At 35.4% G+C, this 16328-nt stretch overlaps 1 protein-coding gene across 2 annotated transcripts; it reads left to right on the top strand.

The window, feature by feature from the left end:
• Positions 1–3141: 3141 nt before the first annotated feature.
• Cyp4aa1 (Probable cytochrome P450 4aa1) lies at positions 3142–14858 on the top strand. Of its 2 annotated transcripts, XM_043431105.1 has the most exons (8): positions 3142–3286; positions 3369–3511; positions 7003–7153; positions 7408–7788; positions 8326–8395; positions 8486–9009; positions 14314–14493; positions 14561–14858. In XM_043431105.1, exons 2-8 carry the CDS (start codon positions 3500–3502, stop codon positions 14749–14751), a joined length of 1509 nt encoding a protein of 502 aa, XP_043287040.1. In that variant the 5' UTR covers positions 3142–3286; positions 3369–3499; the 3' UTR covers positions 14752–14858. The 2 variants fall into 2 exon arrangements, with proteins under 2 accessions (XP_043287040.1, XP_043287039.1); XM_043431104.1 differs by lacking the exons at positions 3142–3286; positions 3369–3511 and adding an exon at positions 3618–3865.
• Positions 14859–16328: the final 1470 nt, after the last annotated feature.

The raw sequence follows: 16328 nt of genomic DNA on the forward strand, positions 1-16328 counted from the left end.
TTTCGAAAGTTAGAGGTCGACACCATTTTTATAAAAATTCTGTGCAAAACGGTAGCCCTGTATCTCAAATCGTTTTAGAGTTATAAGTGTTTGAATTTTGCAGTGCCATTAACATACACACACACACGCACGCACACATCCGGACATTTTTTCTAGATATGATTTTTTGATGTTTTTGGACATTTTGAGCACATTGACATTAAAACCTGGAAAAAAAATCATCGTCATATAGTTTTCTGTATGAGGAAGCAAAAAAGTAAAAAGAATAATTCAAAAACAGTAATTTTCTCAAAATTTCATATTGAAAAAAATTTTTTAGATAGTGCTCAAGCCACTTTTCGATATTTTCCTTTTTTTTTTTCAAAAATCACCAAGCAATAATTTTTTTTGCTCTTATAGCAGAAAGTGTTAGTGCTCCATGAAATCATAAAATCTAATAAAATTTTGTGACTCTCAAAAAAGTTTAAAGGTAGCCTCGCATAATTTATTTTTTTTTCTCTATATTTAGCTTTAAATTATGGGATTGAAAAACGCGTGGCTACAAATGGCAATTTTTGTCGTCCTTCCAAAAGAAGGAGCAAAAGTATTTTGCAAAAACAGTTTTCCAAAATTTAGTCGAACCCAAATTCTTGTACAATAGACCAATTTCGATCTTGGTAATTTAATTTTGTTTTATATCCTCAAAAATGACGAGACCAATTTTGAAAGTTTGATAAAAAATATTTTCGATTTTGCATTCATTAGTTTCTATTTTTCTCCAACAGAATGCGGTCAAAATATTATTCACCTATTTTTATAACGCATGAAGAAACTAGAAAATTCCCAAATTTTAACGTTTTCTGCTACGGTAAAATATCAGACTTCGAAATAAAGAATTCCAATTCGGCAAAACACAGCTTTATTCGGCATGTCATTTTTGTACGATGCCCTAGCAAATTTTCGTGCATAAAAAAATATATATTTAAGAAAAATACAGGAAAAGTGAAATCAATCGCTTGAGAAAACGCAAAAATATTTATTACAACATGTAATTTTGAAAAACTATGTTTTTATGAAGTACATTCACCCCTTCTTTTGGAAAGACGACAAAAATTGTCATTTTTAGTCACACGTTTTTTAATCTCATAATTTATAGCTAAATAGACAGGAAAAAAAGAAAAAATTTATGCAAAGGAGCCGTCAAATTTTTTTGAGAGTAACAAAATTTCATTAGATTTGTGATTCTACGGAGCACTCACACTTTCTACTATGAGAGCGAAAAAAAAGCTTTTGCTTCGCGATTTTTGAGAAAAAAAAACAGGGGAATATCGAAAAGTGGCTTGAGCATTGTCTGAATAATTTTTAAAAAATCTCAAATATTCGGAAAATTACTTTTTTTTGATGTACCAACGATTTCCGTTGGAGCGTCGAGAGAAAAAACATCAATTTTTTTGCATCACCTTACTATATTCTTTTAAAAAATCTTTTTGTCATTATTTTTTTTACTCGTTTTCAGTTTTTGTAAAAATTTCTTTCTCCATACTTTCGTAGAACGTACCGTGTGCTTGGTGATTTTCTTAAAGGAAGCAGTCAAGCAAATTAGCATTGGATTGAAATTGCAGTAAAAAAATGTGCAAATTTTCAAGAAATTTTTGCCCCAAAAAAAATTTTTTTTTCTTAAGGAGGGTGGATAGCGACGATTCAATGTTGCCATGTTAAACCATGTTAAATACATTAAAAATTTCAAAATGATAAAAATTTAATAAAATTTGATGAGCATATTCTTTAGTACCAAATTTGACAATACAATTTTTTTAAGATTTTTCTTCTGTACAGTTATCGAGTAATTAATCACTAGAGTCCACGTGTACAAGCATCGCGTTTCCATTATAAGTATACATTCCGTGCATAAGAAATCTGCATTAATGCATAATTACTCGATAACTATTAAGCAGAAGAAAATTTTGAAAAAAATTGTATTTTCGCACTTGATGTTGAACAACATTATCACCAAATTTGATCAATTTCTAATTATTTAGACTTTTGTACCCAACTTCCTTAATTCCAAAAAATTACCAGCCATTCCTTGGTTTTTGAGGGTAAGAAACTGACAAAACTTCTCAACTTCCTAAAAAGAGCAACATATCCTTAAGTATCTACCCCGGTTTGTCCCCAGAAAGAACGTGTTTGAATTCCAAGTGTGACGTTTCGGATTTTCCTCATTCACATCTCTCCAATCAGTTGAATGATTTGCAACTGCTACTGACGTACTGTCAAAAACTGTTCTCTGGACCCACTCGTCAGCGTAATGATTTAAAAATTTTTTTTCAATTTTTTCAATTTTTTTTTTAATTTTTTTCCAATTTTTTTTTTTTTTTTTTTTGCAAAAAACCACTCAAATTGCACTGAAAAAGCTCTTTGCTACCACTCGAAATTGGAATTATCATATCTATAACTGGCACACGATATTTCAGGTCGAACCAGCACGTAGAAAATAGGTGTCCAAGATTTTTCTACAGAACAACGTACAACAAGGAATTACTGCATTGACAATTTAGTATAAACGAATAGAAAACTGATTTTCGATACTTTTCTCCGCGGCAGCGTATTCTCTGTCACAAAGAGAAGTCCGGAAATAATGGCTCGAATGAAAAATGACGAACCGCATGAGAAGCGTAAATTTGAGCGAATCCGTGACTGATTTTCTTGCACTGGGAAATGAGCTTGTGCGTAATGATTATTCTGGTGATAATCGCTTGGGACAAGGATACAAATCATCCGAACCATCGTAGAATCTTGTTGCGGAATAAAAGGATCATTATTTGTAATGATGTTGATAATTATGTAGACAGAGGACGAAGTCTCGCAGCCCCCAGCAGGAAGAAACGAGGCTTTTCTCTTTTGAGTTGGGAGTCGTTGGTACGGGTGCTGCTGGGAACGTGATCGGTGTGTGAACGACCATTTAATCGGGGATCGATTATACAAATGGATTTTTCACCTGCAGACACAAATATATGCATTTGAAAATACATGGATAAGCGAGCTATTTAATGTGTGTTGTATTTATTTATATACAGCTAAGGCGAATGTATATAGACGTGGACTATATTTATAGTGTCCTGAGGAGGCGCGAAAGATTTTAGTATCCAACGTTCTCTCCTCGGAGAGCGAGCGTCTCGAGCTTCTGCAACTTATTTATGTGCTAAAATGAATAATAATATATCGGGAAGAAGAATAAAATAAAAAAAAAAAAAACAAAGAAAAAGGTAGTCGGTACGAAAGGGAAAAAATAGTGATAAAAATTCCGGTAACGTCATCCTCTTTTTCCATGTCATCGTGGTAAAGAAATAAAAATATGCGTTCGATATATAGTGATGCAATGATTGCAGATTCTGAGTGAACCTCGAGAAGTAAAGTACACAAAAAGGCTCATGCCGGACAAGTGGATCCGATCACGAGAACGCCGAGTTCGAGTCAAGAGAACGAGTCCCATTTACGTGGAACACCAAAGTGTCAAACGATGTTCCACGAGGTGCGGGGATCCTCGTGGAGGGAGAATTTTTCATATTCTTTTCTCGCTCTCCCGTTCCACTCTTTTCTCTCTCTCTCCTTCGATTTTCTTCTTTTTTTCTCCTTTTCCCCCGATCGCGCCTCCTTTTTTGCTATGCCTTCGAGAAAATCGTATATAAAAGCAAGTGGAAATACGAATCTCTTCTCTTTATTGAGAGCTTATTTGAGAAAATACGCACTTTCCGGAGACGAGCGCGCCAATTTAGTTCTCGTTTTTATTCACGCACACTTCTGTTACTTTGATCTTCGACACTGTATCGAGAATTTGATCAATCGATTCTGAAACTATCCTGACATGCTTAAAAGTATCCAAATCGTGAGTTTCGTTTTTTCTTCCATCGTATTTCCTATTTTACTGTACTCGTCTCATATAATTTATCCATTTTTTTACTTTTTTTTTTTTTTTTTTTTTAACCATTCATTCGTGCCAAATTTATCTCCTTGTCACGCGGGCTCTAATTTTCCATTCATTGTTTTTAACTCTTTTTTATATTTTCCAATTCGTTCGGAATTTTACTGTTTTTCATCCACCAACGAAGTCGCCTGACTTTCCACGTGTTAGTAGGCTCAATTCCAGCATGCCTGATAACTTATTCTATTAAAATTTCATTGCCACGGGAAGGGAACACTTCGTAACAACTCGCACTGCGTTACCCAGATTCCGCCCGAGACTACACACCTTCAACTACGAGATAAATTATTGCAATGTCATATTTTATAAAGAGATTGTTCGCTGTCATTTTTCATTATGCAAATACCAAAATTTCAAACTATATACTCGACTCTCCGGTGTCTCGAGTCAATATATGCGTTCGTGAATTGAATCTCTTCGATGAAAAACGTCACGTGAAACATCCGAAAAGCGTATTAAGGTAGATCATGCCCGAAATATCGTATTTTAAAGGTGTCTAAATTGGATCGATTAAAAATATAATCGCTTTAAGTTGATGACAGAGTTATTAATTCGAAATTGTAAGTAATTTTTTTCAACTTATCTTTTTTGGCTAGTGATACTACGAGTCATTTATTAAGGAGGGTGGATCGCGACGATACTACGTTGGCATGCTAAACCATGTTAAAAATATGAAGAATTTCAAAATTATAAGAATTTCATAAAATTTGGTAAATGTATTCTTCAAAAATATATAAGGCAATAGAAATTTTTTTAGATTTTTTTACCATATAGCTTCTCGTGCATACATCTCGTGCATAAGAACTTCGATTTAACGCTCAATTATTCGATAACCATGTGGTAAACAAAATTTGAAAAAAAATTGTATTTGTATACTTGATGCCAAAGAATGTCATCACCAAATTTGATCAAATTCTGATTATTTTGATTTCGTGATCCACCCTCCTTAATCAGAGATCCGTCATTTACTGAACCCGAAATTTCATTCGTCCCTGGCGAAAATACTGTAATTTTTTATGTCAAAAATCGCATTAGAGAGCGCAAAGGGAAATGGATCAAGGAAAAAGTGTTAATAAAGAGGCTGTGACAGGAATGGCCCAAGTTGAGAAGAAACAAAATGCCGAAATACAAGTGCTCATTACCAATTTCGTCCAATCTTCAAGAGGATGGATCAGTCGGTATATCGCAAGCATGAGTCCGAGAGAGATAGAAGCAAATTTCGAAATCGAAATTCTTTGACACAGTTTGACCGATTAAAAAAAGGCTCTGTCAGTCGATTTTTGCCATCGTTCTGCGTAGGCTGACAGAGCCTTTTTTAAATCGATCAAACTGTGTCGAAGAATTTCGATTTCGAAAATTCCAAGTGAGGTTAGTCGACTGATCCATACTCTTAAAGTAATAAATTTTATTACAATTTCGAATTTTTTCCAAATTATATATACTCAATTTTGATTGTGTGCTTTTTCATAAATTCGTAAGAAGCGCTCATTCGTAATATGGAAAGATAAACGATTTTTAACGCATGGTCCTTAAGGAGTTTCGGTACAAAAGTCTAAATATTAAGAAATTGATCAAATTTGGTGATAATGTTGTTCAACATCAAGTGCAAAAACAAAAATTCTTTCAAAATTTTCTTCTACTTAGTTATCGAGTAATTACGCATTAAAGCAGATTTCTTATGCCCGGAATGTATACCTATATATGTGGAAACGCTATGCTTATACACGTCAACTTTAGTGATCAATTACTCGATAATTGTGTAGAAGAAAAATCTTAAAAAATTTGTATTGCCAAATTTGGCACTAAAGAATATGTTCACCAAATTTTATAAAATTCTGAACTTTTTGAAATTTTTTATGTTTTTAGCATGGCAACATTGTATCGCCTGTACCGAAACTCCTTAAAACCCTCTGTATTTTTCTTCATATTTAAGGAGTTTCGGTACAGAAGTCTAAACATTAAGAAATTGATGAAATTTGGTGATAATGTTCTTTAACATCAAGTATGAAAACACAAATTTTTTCAAAATTTTCTTCTACTTAGTTATCGAGTAATTACGCATTAAAGCAGATTTCTTATGCCCGGAATGTATACCTATATATATGGAAACGCTATGCTTATACCCGTGAACTTTAGTGATCAATTACTCGATAACCGTGTAGAAGAAAAATCTTAAAAAATTTGTGTTGTCAAATTTGGCACCAAAGAATATGTTCACCAAATTTTATAAAATTCTGAAATTTTTGAATTTTTAAATTTTTTTAGCATGGATTAGCATGGCAACATCGTATCGCTTGTACCGAAACTCCTTAAACACGGTCAGTCGAGAACCCATTGAAGCTCTGTGTAAATTTCAAGACCTTCTTGAGAAAATCGTTTGGTGCATGAACTACCTTAATTTCATGATTTACAATGAATCTCGTATCTTTATTGCTACAATCTTTAGACGCAAGGTGTAACTATTTTTCATTACGTACGAATGGAATACAACTCATTGCACAACCAATAAGTTAACTGGGACACTTAATTATTTTTTTATTTCTCGTATTCAATGTGCAGCATGAGAAAATTCGTAAAAGTTGACGCGACGGAATAAGTCTCGAGACATTTGTATTCACTTTAAAAGCCACAAACGTGAAAACCACTCGTTATTCGTCACCTCGCGGTTTGGTATTGATGAAAATCGATCATGCTGGTCGCTCTGCTCGCAAGATCGGCTGAAAGACTCGATGACCTTGGCTTAAGGGCTTTTCCTCTCTCGCGTTTGACACGCGTAACGCGGTTCCTCGATTATCGCTTCGTTCACTTAACGCGCTCTTGATAAATTGTTCTAATTCAATTTTGAAGCTGCTCGAGGACATTTCAATATCGACGATGCGGAAACAATCACGGGACTCGAGGATCTCTTTTGTGTATCACGAAAAATACATTTTTTTCCCTCTCCTTTACAAAGGAAGCAGAACATTTTTCTGCAATTTCCGTTCAAGGAAAACACAATTTTGAACTTTTCTTTTATTTACTCTGTTTGCTTCTATTTGCAGTGGATTTTTTTACTCGTTATCAGTATTTTCGGAATTTATCTTCTGTACAATTTGCGAGACCGTCTGAAAATTCTGCGCTTCATTCTTTCCCTCGATGGCCCGCCAGCCATTCCAATTTTGGGCAACGCAGCATTCGTCTACGATGAAGATGGTGCGAATATTTTCCAGCTCATCACCATTCGTTGAATTCATTGAGAAAGATAAAAACTGATTAATTTTATCCAAAGGTTTTTTTTTTTTTTACAAATTTATGACAAATCTTTCGTTAAATTTATAATTCTATTCAAAGTAACTGTTCAATTACTTTATTGGCACACCATTGTGAAATGCGAAAACGGCTCCATCAACGTTTTTTAAGGACTAAAGCGACTATTGACTAATTTATTGCTTCTCTATTTGGTCCAGTTCTTCGGAAAATGTCTCACGACGCTTACGAGTTATACGGGCCGGTATTCCGAATTTGGTTGACCCTTTTACCGTGCGTTGTGCTTCTCGAGCCAAAAGATATACAGCAAGTCCTCGGGAACAGCAAAAATACCGGTAAAATAATGTTCTACAAAATGCTCGACAACTTCCTCGGCAAAGGGCTGATCACGAGCAACGTCGAGACGTGGACGAAGCACCGTAAGATTCTACAGCCAGCTTTTCATCGGCAGAATCTTGAAAAATTCGTCGAAAGTTTCACCCGCTGTTCGGAGCGTTTGGCGAACAAAATTTCACCTCTTGGTCAACGCGATATCAATGTTACGTCTTTTGTCAACGATTCTGTCTACGAAATACTCAATGGTGAGCTGCGTCAAAGTGCTTCGAGTTTCAAAAATCAGATTTTTATTTTTTTTCAAACCGTGCTGGCATTAAAATTCTACCGAGAAAACATCAATCATTTTTATCCATTGTTGTAATTTTATTTACCAACAGCTCGTTGAGATTTTTTGGTAGAGGAAATTCGGGCAAAAACGAGCTGTGTAAGGAAATATTGTACTTTTCGGAAGTTTCAATTTTCAGTTGCTTTGTCTACTACTTGCTCTCAAATGTGCTGAAAAAAGTGTGAAAGTATAAAGAAAGAAAGGAAATTTTTTTTAAAGAATCCCATTTTTTATCATCTTTGGAAAAATATTAAAAATTGAATAAAATGAAAAGGAAAATTCCTCAATTTTCGACCTGAAGCATAAAACACATAACGAACAATTTGTGATTCATTTTTTTAAAGAAAAATAATGTTAGGAAATTGAAGAGGTGGTTCTAATAATTTGATAAAGGTTCGCGATGAATCGATGCTTTTTTCCTCCTGATTTATGAAAGAATTTTACAACGCATTTTCAGAGACCGTTTTGGGTGTGAGGATTGGCAAGGAGAATGGAATAACGAACACAGAAGAATTGCCGTTCAGGAAGTATTGAAAAAAACATTAGATCGATGGAAGTTAATATTTTAGTCGTTCGACGAAATGACAGAAAATATTTATTTATTTTTGTTTATCCAGGGGCAAAGTTTTGGTTCCATATCGTTTGATGAAGCCATGGCTATTGATAGATTGGATTTACAGATTTACGAGGAGCGGGAAAAACGAGGAAAAGCATCGAAACGATTTGGCGAACGCCTGTAGAAAAATAGTGATGGAAAAGCGTGAGAAAATGGGGCGGGGCGGAGGAAAATTTGGTGAAGATACTCTGATGGATTTCATGATGGAAAAGAGCGAAGCGAGCGGCTGCTTAACGGACGAAGAAATAGTCAACGAGTGCTGCACTTTCATGCTCGCCGGACAAGATTCCGTTGGCACTGCCACCGCCATAACGCTCTTTCTACTCGCCAATAATTCAGTGTGGCTCGACAAATGTGTCAACGAGATTGACCACATTTTTGGCAAACTTCCCGACGAATCTTCCTCCCCCAAAATCGAAGATTTTCGAGAGATGAAATATTTGGATTGGTGCATCAAAGAGACTCTCAGATTGTATCCAAGCGTTCCTCTCTTCGCGAGAACCCTCGGCGAGGACCTCACGATCGGTATTAAAAAAAAAAAAAAAAAAAAAAAAACAAATTTATTTAAACAATATATGTCATTCACAATCTTTCTTTCGAGTGATCGTAGGGCCATTTCAAATTTATAAATAGTACATTGTGTACCAAAAGGAACTAAAGTCGAACTTTTTACCATTTCCAAGATCAAATTTTTCGCATCCGAAGTGCTTTTTTGATAGTTCCATAAGGCGCCTGAAGTAGGCGCTTTCGGAGCTATCGAAAAGAACTCCTCGGAGTTAAAAGTTTTGAAATGAAGTCTCATTAAAGACTTAAGGAGGGTGGCTAGCAACGATACAATGTTGCCATGCTAAACCATGTTAAATACATTAAAAATTTCAAAATGATAAGAATTTAATAAAATTTAGTGAACATATTCTTTAGTGCCAAATTTGACAATACAAATTTTTTAAGATTTTTCTTCTGTACAGTTATCGAGTAATTAATCACTAGAGTTCACGTGTATAAGCATTGCATTTCCATATATATAGGTATACATTCCGGGCATAAGAAATCTGCTTTAATGCGTAATTACTCGATAACTAAGCAGAAGAAAATTTTGAAAAAAATTGTGTCTTCGCACTTGATGTTGAAGAACATTATCACCAAATTTGATCAATTTCTTATCATTTTGACGAACGTAGCCATCCTCCTTAAAGGTAGTTCTGAACTTTTGTTGAAATCTTAAGGAAGTTGAGGCATTAGAATGAAAATGATGTCATCGCTTTTAAACCGAGTGCATCTTATAAAGTGAAGTGTAAAAAAATCAGTTAAATTTTCAGACAATTTAAGAGCGTTGTTGCTGAGAAAAATCAATAACAATTTGAGCCAAATAACATGTAATCTTATGAAAGTCAAGACACATTCAGTGATATCTCCGTTAAAAATGATGCTAAAAATATGAAATTTTTTGGGCAACATGAACGAGGCTTGCTGAATAATGTCAATTTTTTTCAGATTTATTAGGAGATTTGCTGAGATTATATTAATAATAATCTGTTTCCCGTGCAGTTTTTTGAGGCTAGGATCGTCACCGTTCGTGTTTTCGACTGAGCTTTCACCAGTTTTTCGTCTTTTTTCCCCCAACTTTTCTTTAAAGTGTATGCAACATTGCCGAACTGTAAACTGGCCTAACTTTTGAAAGGTACAGGTCATAACTTTTGGATAAAAAAAATGACTGTACAGCCTCAACTTCCTTAAGAACCGGCTGGAATTTAAATATCGTGTAATAATAGCCTTCATGGAATGACTGTTCGAATTTCAAATCGATTCACCATTTAGTTTTCGAGATATTCGCCATTAAAAATAAGTCATTTTGTACGCAATGCCTTTACCTAACACGTCACTGGATAGCACTTTGTTTACATTTTTTATTACCAACGCTAAACGGATCTTACGACTTTAAAGTAAAACCAGTCGTGTATTCAGTACTATTGTGGGATTAATATTCCAAATAATGGGAATTTTTGACCATCTAGTTTCGGAGATATCGACTGATGAACTGTGTTAATTTTACGAGACGCTGAACGGGCGTACGCGATCAGCTGTGACGACGTATACGGTGCAGCAAACTGATGAGTGCAATACAAAACAACACGAAAGCTTTTTTCTCAAATGTTTGACTACTTTTATCGATTGAATTGCCATTTGAACACTTTTTAAATTCTTTCGCAACGAATAAATAAGATTTCGGGAAACACTGACATTTTGACGCTCGTCGCTGTTGGCTATGGTAATATCGGAGAATGATGGCGTTTTGTTGCCGCGATTACAGCGCCACTTTCTATATGTGAAGAGAACTTATTCGTGCAAGAGACTTGATTGTGTAGGACAGGCAGAGTGTACAAGCTTTGACAAAACCGTGTAGCCGGCAGCACCAGCTACATGCAGAACTACCTTAATCATTTGAAAAATGAGTTATTCTTCACATTATTTCCTCGGCCGATAATAATGATTTTGGCCTGGGTCCGGGCGACCCAGTATAGTTGTAACCCAGAGTCAAAGGCCCATGACAGATTCATTCAAAACAACGGCAATTTTCATGAACCAAAAATATCGAAGAAATTCCACTACCATCAAGTTTTATTTTATTCCTATCAAAAACACTGATCAAGTAAAATGTTTTTTTTTTCGTCAGGCACCGACAGAGAATATTGAAAGATAAACGAAATTAAAAATGCTGAAAATTAAAATTAGATGCTCAAAGTTTACTCTAGGAGATGCTATATTTTTCATTTTGGCTTCCTCATAGAGTAAGCTTTCAGCATTGTTATAAAAGCTTGAGAGAACAATTTGTTACTTTTTTAGGCTTATATACTGCTCCTAAAACTGAATGACAAACCATCAGAAAAAACAGGGTTACGTGACAAAAGGTCCCAGGACAAAATATCCGGGTCAAAATATCCCGGTCAAAATATCCTGAGACACAATATCCCCGGGACGAAATATCCCAAGACACAATATCCGGGAGTCAAAATATCCCCGGAACATCAAGGTATTGTATCATGAGACACAATACCCTCCATAATTTGCGGGCACGCAGGGAAGTAGAACACACACACACACACACACACACACACACACACACACACGCACGCACGCACGCACGCACGCACGCACGCACGCACGCACGCACGCACGCACGCACGCACGCACGCACGCACGCACGCACGCACGCACGCACGCACGCACGGAGGGTTCAATATCCAAGAAATTCGGTGTTACAAGTGTAGGATATTTCCAAATCGAGAATATTACGTCATTAGGATATTTTGACTCCTGGATATTTTGTCCCAGTATATTTTATACCAATTTATTTTGACCCGAGGATTATTTATTATGTCTCAGGATATTTTATACCAGGATATTTTGACCCGAGGATATTTTTCCTTAGGATATTTTGGCACGGGATATTTTGTCTCAGGGTCTTTTGACCTGTCACCAAAAATTAAAGCGGTTAGACGATTTCTCGAAAAACTCATATTTTCATAAAATTCCGAAAATCATAAAATTTAAACCGCTCAACCGATATTTCCCAAATTCAATACCAACCTTTCTATTATGATAGTCTATTTATAAAAAAAAAAATTATTAATAAATCTTAAAATTTTCGAAAGTTAGAGCGTCAACACCTTTTTTATGAAAATTTCAAAACGTCGTAGGATTCGTATTTTTTTACAAATTCCGAAAAAATTATCAGAGAATGAAGAGCTTGTATAGATTAACATCTGTGATATTTTTTCTAGATATGATGTTTCGATGTTTTGCGACATTTTGAGCATATTGACATTGAAAACTGGGAAAAACAATTTCATCATCACATAGCTTCCTCTATGAGGAAGCGAAATGTAAAAATAATTTCCATTCGAAAAAAAAAGCTTCGATTATAAAGAAAAATCGAGATTCAAAAATCAATAAAAAATTTGGGCGATAATAATTTACACAAAAATCAGTTCAATTAATATCACTCAAACGATTTCACTCTTCCGCGTTGAAGATTTTGATTACGATTATGCCGAGCGTTTGGACACTGAAACCCTTCAATGAAAATCATGCTTCCAAGCGTAGAAATGGGACTAAAATAATTGGCTTGTAGGTTTCAGAGAACTTGAATTCCTTGCAATTATTATTAAATAATTTTGCCCCAAATGATTCCCAGCACTCAACCTTTTGTGTCGTACATTCTGCAAGCACACACACACACACACACACGATCATTCGTGTGCATATAGATTTCAAATCTTCTCCAAGGAAAACATAAACGATCGTTTCGTTTTCTTAGCACGCAATCAACGTTTTTACATGCCACGTGGAATATTTTTTTCTGTCATTGTTTCTCTTAATCTTTTGGAAATTCAGCACATACCTCATTCAATTCAAGGAGCGATTCTAAAGTTTCATTCAACGATTTCAGGTGTCGTTACATGGATAAGAAATTTACTTATTGAAGTCTTAATCGCGGGGTTTAGCAAAAATTCTGTGAAGCCATGCCAATTGATCGACTAATAACTTTTCAACCGTCCATCTAAAATTTATAAAATTTTGCTGGAACTTTATTCTCTATGTAATGATCTGTTGCTTGCAAAGTTTCATTGAAACCTTTATATTTTTATGTATACAACGATGATTTAGGCGATACTAAAGAAAGTCAAAAGAAAACCATCCCAAAAAGTCGTCAAATTTCGCGAGTATTTTTTCTCCGTAACATTTCGTTGCGTTTCAATGAAATCCTCCTTTTGCTTCCTCATAGAGGAAGCTATGTGATGATGAAAATTTTTTTTTCCAGTTTTCAATGTCAATGTGCTCAATATGTCCCAAAAAATCGAAAAATTATATGTAGAAAAAATGTCCGGATGTGTGCGCGCGTGCGTGCGTGAGGGCGTGTATGTGTGTAATGGCACTGTAAAATTAAAACGCTTATAACTCGGAAACGGTTTGAGATGCAGGGCTACCGTTTTGCACAGATGCTAATTTATACAAATTCTCTGATAATTTTGTCAGAATTTGAAAAAAAATACGAATCCTACGACGTTTTGAAATTTTCATAAAAAGGGTGTCGACGCTCTAACTTTCAAAAATTTTAAGATTTATTAATAATTTTTTTTATAAATAGATTATCATAATAGGAAGGTTGGTATTGAATTTGGGGAATATCGGTTGAACGGTTTAAATTTTATGATTTTTTGAATTTTACGAAAATATGAGTTTTTCAAAAAATCGTCTAACCACTTGAATTTTTGGAAATTTTGTAAGATATTGTGTATAAGTCTGTACTTTATACTTACCAGCAAAGTTGTCGGATATATTTAATTTCAATGTAAATAGAAAAACGATGAAAATTGAAAGCTGCAAACTATTTTTTCTGATGGCTCGTCATTTAGTTTTTTTTATGAATTTAAACAAAGAGATAAATTAAAGTTCGTAAAAATGTAGCACCTCATAGAGTAAGCTTTGAGCATCGTGCATCTTGAGCACCGTGCATCTTTACCATCTTGAGGAAACAATTTGCAAATTTTAAATTGCAGCATTTTTTTATTCAATGAACAAAACCCCTTAAAAAAAAGCGACTTAGCGAAGCCGAGAAATTTTCAAAAACAGTGGGACCCTCGCTGAAATGAGTCAATAAATGCACCGTAATCCTTGATATTAGAATTTCCAGCCGAACTTTTTTTCGAATGCAACGAAACAAAAAAAAAAGAAAATAATGTTCAAAATTTCTTGTGTGCTGTTGAATTTTGTTCAAATGACAAGATATATAAATGTTGGATCGAAAACATAAATTTCTATCAACAGGAAAACACGTTTTGCCGGCCGGTTGCGGAGTAATAATCATGCCATACAGCACTCATAGATTGGCGCATCATTTTTCGGATCCTCACGCCTTCAAGCCGGAACGCTTCAACCCCGAAAACTCGGCAAATCGTCATCCGTATGCTTACGTCCCGTTCAGCGCGGGCCCACGCAATTGTATAGGTAAATAACTCACTTAACGAATCATCGATTCAAGAGAAACACGCATTTTCACTCGATTTTACCGCAGGCAACAAATTCGCAATCTTGGAGATAAAATCAATGATAAGCATGCTTTTGAGGAAATTCGTGCTCGCACCCGTCCCTGGGAAAGACCAAATTCAGCCCAAATTTCGACTGACTGTAAGAGCCAAAGGTGGACTTTGGATTCGAATAACTCCACGGAATGATCGAACTGCTGGTGCGCGAACGAACGATTGATTTTTCAACGGCTATTTTTGTCGCGATTTAAAACTGTAAATATATGATTTTGTATAAACATTAGCTAGTCGCTAGTCTCATTTGAAATAAAATATCATTTCTCCGGATCAACACCTACCGTATTTACGTACAATCGTGTGACGACTTGGTCGAGCTCACGTGACCAACTCAAAATGAGCGGTGGCGCCTGTGGCGCCTAGCGTAGTAAAGTATAACTATATGTACACTCCCGTCCAAAAGTTTGGGTTCACCGGTAGAAATTTTTACCGACACTAAAAGTTCGATAGCTCAAAAAGGGAATGAAATTTCATAAACGTCATTTTGAAGGCGATAAATTAAGCTGCAATTTGCCGTCTCTTTAATTTGTTTACGATTTTTTTTAGCTGCCACGCGCTTTAGAACAGTGCTCTTTTTTGACAAATTTTTGCGGCCTTCGTAAAAACCGACTGCCAATGTAGTAGAAATTTTTTTAGCTACTTTTCTCCATGAGAGCTTTGTAGGGAATATAAAAAGCTTCATTTTTGTTTTTTAAAAAATATCATACGATTTTTTTCGCACGGTTATCTTAATTTTAACTAAAAATGAGGAGTTTCAGAAATTGTGGCGTACTTCGAAAACTTTGGGAGTTTCGAGGAAATGTCCAGAGGGTAAAAAATTGTGTCGGTTTATAATAAACCCGTTCTAATTATTTTAGATTTATTTATCTAATTTTTTTTATTTTTTATTATGGCTTGATCCAAACTCGTCCAAGCGTCTTCAAGCTTTCGCCACAAATCGCTGGCAGAAGAAGGACAGGTTGTTCTAACGTTCCGATCAGGCTCCTCCTACAAAAGCTCGATCGGATTCAAGTTAGGATGAGATCGTGCTGGCTAAGCCGTATTTTAAGGTGATGGAGCAATCGCTATCTCGCCACCGTGAGTGCGAGAGAGATAGCTGCAATTTTCGAAATTGAATATGTTCGACACGGTTCGATCAATAAAAAAAAGCCCCTGTCAGCGTATTTTTGCCATCTTTCCGCGTCCGCTGACAGATGGCAAAAATACGGTGACAAGGGCTTTTTTTTATTGATCAAACCTGTCAGCGTATTTTTGCCATCTTTCCGCATCCGCTGACAGAGCCTTTTTTTGATTAGTCAAACGACAGCGGAGAATTTTCATTTCGAAAATTCGAGGTGAGGTTAGGTAACTGATCCTTTACCTTAAGGTGATCTATCACTTGCGCGAATGCGAGAGAGATAACTGCAAAATGGTTGCACGGTTTACTCGGACACCCTTGATTTTTTGAGAAAAATAAAGGTTACACCTTGTTCTCTAATAAAATGAGAATAGCGTGTAACTCATATTTTCTTTCAAATATCAACCTACTCGGAATAAAACGTGCAGCAGAATTTTTACCGACTGAACAAGTGACAGAGCACCTTAAGATAACTCCTGTACTGCATGCTAGTCAAATGAGTGCTAAATTTTCAAAACGCTTTTAGACCAAGTTCGACGTACCGATTAAACTTATTGTTAATAGATATGTATGCAAGCATATTATATTAACGTGAAAAAATATTTTAAATGATAGTTTTGCAA

The sequence above is a fragment of the Venturia canescens genome, chromosome 10 (genome assembly GCF_019457755.1).
Source record: "Venturia canescens isolate UGA chromosome 10, ASM1945775v1, whole genome shotgun sequence".
NCBI classification, from domain to species: domain Eukaryota; kingdom Metazoa; phylum Arthropoda; class Insecta; order Hymenoptera; family Ichneumonidae; genus Venturia; species Venturia canescens.

What these genes read in the sequence shown, in the direction of transcription:
- Cyp4aa1 (XM_043431104.1), top strand. Translation starts at nt 3,845, where the DNA reads ATGCTTAAAAGTATCCAAATC. An exon ending in ATTCGTCTACGATGAAGATG is followed by an intron (nt 7,154 to 7,407) that starts GTGCGAATATTT and finishes TATTTGGTCCAG; the next exon opens with TTCTTCGGAAAATGTCTCAC. An exon ending in GGGCCCACGCAATTGTATAG is followed by an intron (nt 14,494 to 14,560) that starts GTAAATAACTCA and finishes ATTTTACCGCAG; the next exon opens with GCAACAAATTCGCAATCTTG.